Here is a 4,116-nt window from a genome sequence, read left to right as displayed (position 1 = left end):
AGTTGGCGGACTTTATTTTGCTTACTTTAACATCATTTTTCATGGTGGGGCTAAGCCATTTCTTGGTATGGCTGTAGCCTACCCCAGCGCTGCCACTGGTGGGATGTATGGGGCGGGCCATTCTGCACATGCGTTAAATGTGTTAAATATTTTTAACGCAGTTAATTCAAAAAATTTATTACTGCCGTTAACGCGATAATTTTGACAGCATTAATCAAATACCAATTTAACTTTTAAATCCTTTATATCAGCTAACAAAAGGCAACTAAAATGTGATTTAACAACGTTTTACTGCAGACATTGAGATGTCTTAAAATAGATAGGAATTTTTATGAATTAGAGCGCCCAGATCTAACATGATTGTGACATGCACTTGTTGAATGGAGCTTGTTTTTCTTTATCATCAACCAGATTGGAGGTATTATTTAGTAAGATTCTTAGTATCCCACTTTTTAACTTGTTGTTTTTATTTTCTCCACTTGGCAGGTTGGTGGCGACGTCCCCGAGACAAATTATCTTTTCATGGGAGACTTTGTGGACAGAGGCTTCTACAGTGTTGAGACTTTCCTCCTTCTGCTAGCTCTTAAGGTACATGGGACCGTTTTCTCTTTTTGTTTTAGCGATCTTAGTGTTCCCTTTACCTGTACATCACAGCAGTTGGGTTATTTTGTTCCCCCTTTGTCTGCGTCTCATTGCTGCTGCTTTGTTCCTCAGGTGCGTTACCCAGACAGGATAACCTTGATTCGGGGGAACCACGAGTCCCGTCAGATCACCCAGGTGTACGGCTTCTATGATGAGTGCCTCCGCAAGTACGGCTCCGTCACCGTCTGGAGATACTGCACAGAGATATTCGACTACCTGTCCCTCTCCGCTATTATCGATGGCAAGGTGAGATACCATGTGACACATTTCCTTTCAAACTGACAACAATGACATGACTGTTTGTGTGGATGTATCTCTACTCTGATAGTCTAGGTGCCAGCTCATAGTCCTTTTGTGCACCCGGAAATGTTGAGTACAACGTTTTGCACTAATGAGCATATGCAGACAATCATTTAAAAAAATCCCTGGCCGATTTGGACAATTGAGTGTTTTTCAGGTTATTGAGGATGCCGATTCCATTTCTGACATTTTCAGGATCAAAAATGGCAATTTAATCCTGAAAGTGGCAATATTTGTACCTCCGGGCTAGCTGATTTTGATGAATTTTGGTCAATTTTAAGGTTTTAAGGGATTATTGATCCTGAAAATGTCAGAAATTGATTCAACAGCCTCAAAAACCACTCAAAAGTTGTCAAAATTGGCTAAGCCATATTTAACTATTGTCTGCATATTCTAATACATTCAACTTGTGCTAATTGCCCGACATTTGCAAGTTAGTATCCGGCAGTTTCTATGTGCTTATGATGCATACGATCGCCATCATAAAACGTTGGGGTTCTCAACATTTCCGGGTTAACTCCGCTGGCATGTATACTATGATCTCAGTTTTAGTTACATGTTTGGTTCATGTTCTCCTCTCTTTCCTGTCAGATCTTCTGTGTGCACGGGGGCTTGTCTCCCTCCATCCAGACACTGGACCAGATCCGGACCATTGACAGAAAACAGGAAGTTCCCCACGACGGGCCAATGTGTGATCTGCTGTGGTCGGACCCTGAAGGTATCCAGGCCCCCCATGCGCCCTGTTAACACACATCTTGGTGAACGTTTAAAGAAACTATCTAATCGTGAAGAGCACAGTTAGTATTTGGATATACAGCAATATAATGGAGTTGGCATCACAGGTCAACATGGCTGGTTGTCACCACCACTAAACTAGACAGACTAGACTGGTGTAATGACTAGGGATGTAACGATACCAAAAATTCACGGTACGATAATATCGCGATAACAAGTCCACGGTACGGTATTTATCGCGATATTGAATAATAAAGGGAAGAAGAAAAAAATTCATAAATTTCTTTTTTCAATAAAACATTTTTTTGTGCCGTGTTATGCATGCCCTCCAAAAGGAAATGATATAGTTTCCAAACCATACTATGCTCTACAGATCAATACATGTCTGGGAGGTTTTGCTTTACGCTGTGCTCGTCCCGCGAGGTGCATGCACACACGGCATAACACCGCCCCCCCCCCGTTGACAGTTCACGAGCATGCTCTATCGTGAACTGTTCAGACCCGACGGGTAATAAGGGATTATGACGGATATTTTACGATCCTGTCTGTCAAAATGACGGACAGCGGAAAAAGTCTAACGCCAGACTTATTGACATGGGGAGATATAAATATATGGTTGGTACTTGTCAATGTCTCTAGGTGTGTAAATGTAGCCCTGTAAATACGATGTCCTTTTGTGTTATCTGTTGTTTTATTTTCATGTTGTAACCTACTTGCTGCCATGTTGGACAGGTCTCTCTTGAAAAAGAGATCGATGATCTCAATGGGACCACCTGGTTAAATAAAGGTTTAAAAAATATATATATTTTTTTTTTTAAATCGCGGTAGATTTTGTCAGTCTCACGACGGTATTGGGAAGTTTATTTACCGCGATATTCGGTATATCGTTACATCCCTAGTAATGACGTTTAGTAGTCTCATTTGGACACTTGTTTTGGAAGCTTCGGGCATTCACCAGTGGGGTGTTTACTGAACATGAACGTCTCTTCAGTCTGGGTCTCTTGTGTACGTAGCACTATAAAAAGTTTTCCTTAAGTGAAGCTAATGCAGTAGCACTAAATCTGGTTGGGCTTCTAGATGAGGGATGTACCTGCAGGATTCTTGCTTAGTTTCTTCATTGTATAATGCACTTATTTTAAGTAGCTTTGGATAGAGGCGTCAGCTAAATGAAATGTAACGTAACCAAAAAGAAAAACGTTGTCGTCTTAACCCTGTTGCCATGTTGACCTCTGATCTCCCGTCCCTCAGACACCACAGGGTGGGGGGTGAGTCCCAGAGGTGCCGGCTATTTGTTTGGCAGCGACGTGGTGGCCCAGTTCAACGCCGCCAACGACATCCACATGATCTGTCGAGCGCACCAGCTGGTGATGGAGGGCTACAAGTGGCACTTCAACGAGACGGTGCTCACCGTGTGGTCAGCACCCAACTACTGCTACAGGTAGGAAGTAAAACTTTATACTAACGTCTGAGTCTATTTTCAGGTTTGTGATAAGTTTCACAAATTATCTGACTCCATTTGATAAAATTAACTGCATTTATTAAGTACCTTTTGAGTCTACCAACTCAAAAAACAAACTCACACACTGATCACAGAGGAAAAGCGAATGTCCACTCATCTTGATTACTATTGTCTTTAGTTAAAAACTAGCTTTTATCTTGTGTGCCTTATTCTGGGATGTTTTGCCTTCACACAAACACAGTAACAGCTGGGCAGTGGCAGTGTTTCACTATTGAAACAGTGTTAAGATTAGCTGTTTCAAATGGTTTTCTTGTTGAGTTTTTAGCTGAGAAGTGAGCAACATATGCCTTGTGTAATCAGAGATAGAAGCTGTTTGTCTCTCCTGTCTCACATTGCTATCAACAGTTAAAGTCATTCAAATAAGCTTTATACCATTTTCTACAAAAGAGCCTCACTATATGGAACCAGTCTTTTGGCAGGATACCAAACCCAGAACTGCTCCTAAAATATGAATGTGTGAATTGGTGAATGCTGATCTGTTTATGTAAAAGAGATTTAAGTGGTTGCAAAGACTGAAAAGGCACTTTATAAATGCAGTCCATTTAGCATAAAGAGTGCAACATTTGGTCAGTTTAATGGGAGGCATGTAGAAATGTGGGAGATGAGTGATCTTCAGATATGGCTAAATATTTAAACATTCAATATACACAAGACCTATTTCCCATCACATTAAGTGTTAAAATAGCAGCTCGTAAAACAATCCATGAGTATGTGAAGGTTCTAACCCGGGGACGTCAAACTCATTTTACTTCAGGGGCCACATACATATACATACATGATCTCAATGAGCCGGACCAGTAAAATCATAGCATAATAACGTATAAATAACGACGACTTCAAATTATTCCATTTGTTTAGTACCAAAAGTGCATTCTGAAAATGTAAAAATTGAATGAACTATCCTTTCAGAAAACATAATG

General features: G+C 40.7%; 1 protein-coding gene across 1 annotated transcript; it reads left to right on the top strand.

Annotated features, from left to right (window-relative positions):
* Positions 1-480: 480 nt before the first annotated feature.
* LOC104954908 (serine/threonine-protein phosphatase 4 catalytic subunit) lies at positions 481-3,143 on the top strand (the record flags this gene model as incomplete). Its single annotated transcript, XM_010782113.1, has 4 exons — positions 481-588; positions 715-888; positions 1,534-1,660; positions 2,926-3,143. Coding segments are annotated over 4 exons (603 nt in total), but the record flags the coding sequence as incomplete, so codon positions are not given.
* Positions 3,144-4,116: the final 973 nt, after the last annotated feature.

Source organism: Notothenia coriiceps, unplaced genomic scaffold, assembly GCF_000735185.1.
Source record: "Notothenia coriiceps isolate Sejong01 unplaced genomic scaffold, NC01 NC01_scaffold00024178, whole genome shotgun sequence".
NCBI lineage: Eukaryota > Metazoa > Chordata > Actinopteri > Perciformes > Nototheniidae > Notothenia > Notothenia coriiceps.
This window is presented reverse-complemented; position numbering and strand designations above follow the sequence as displayed.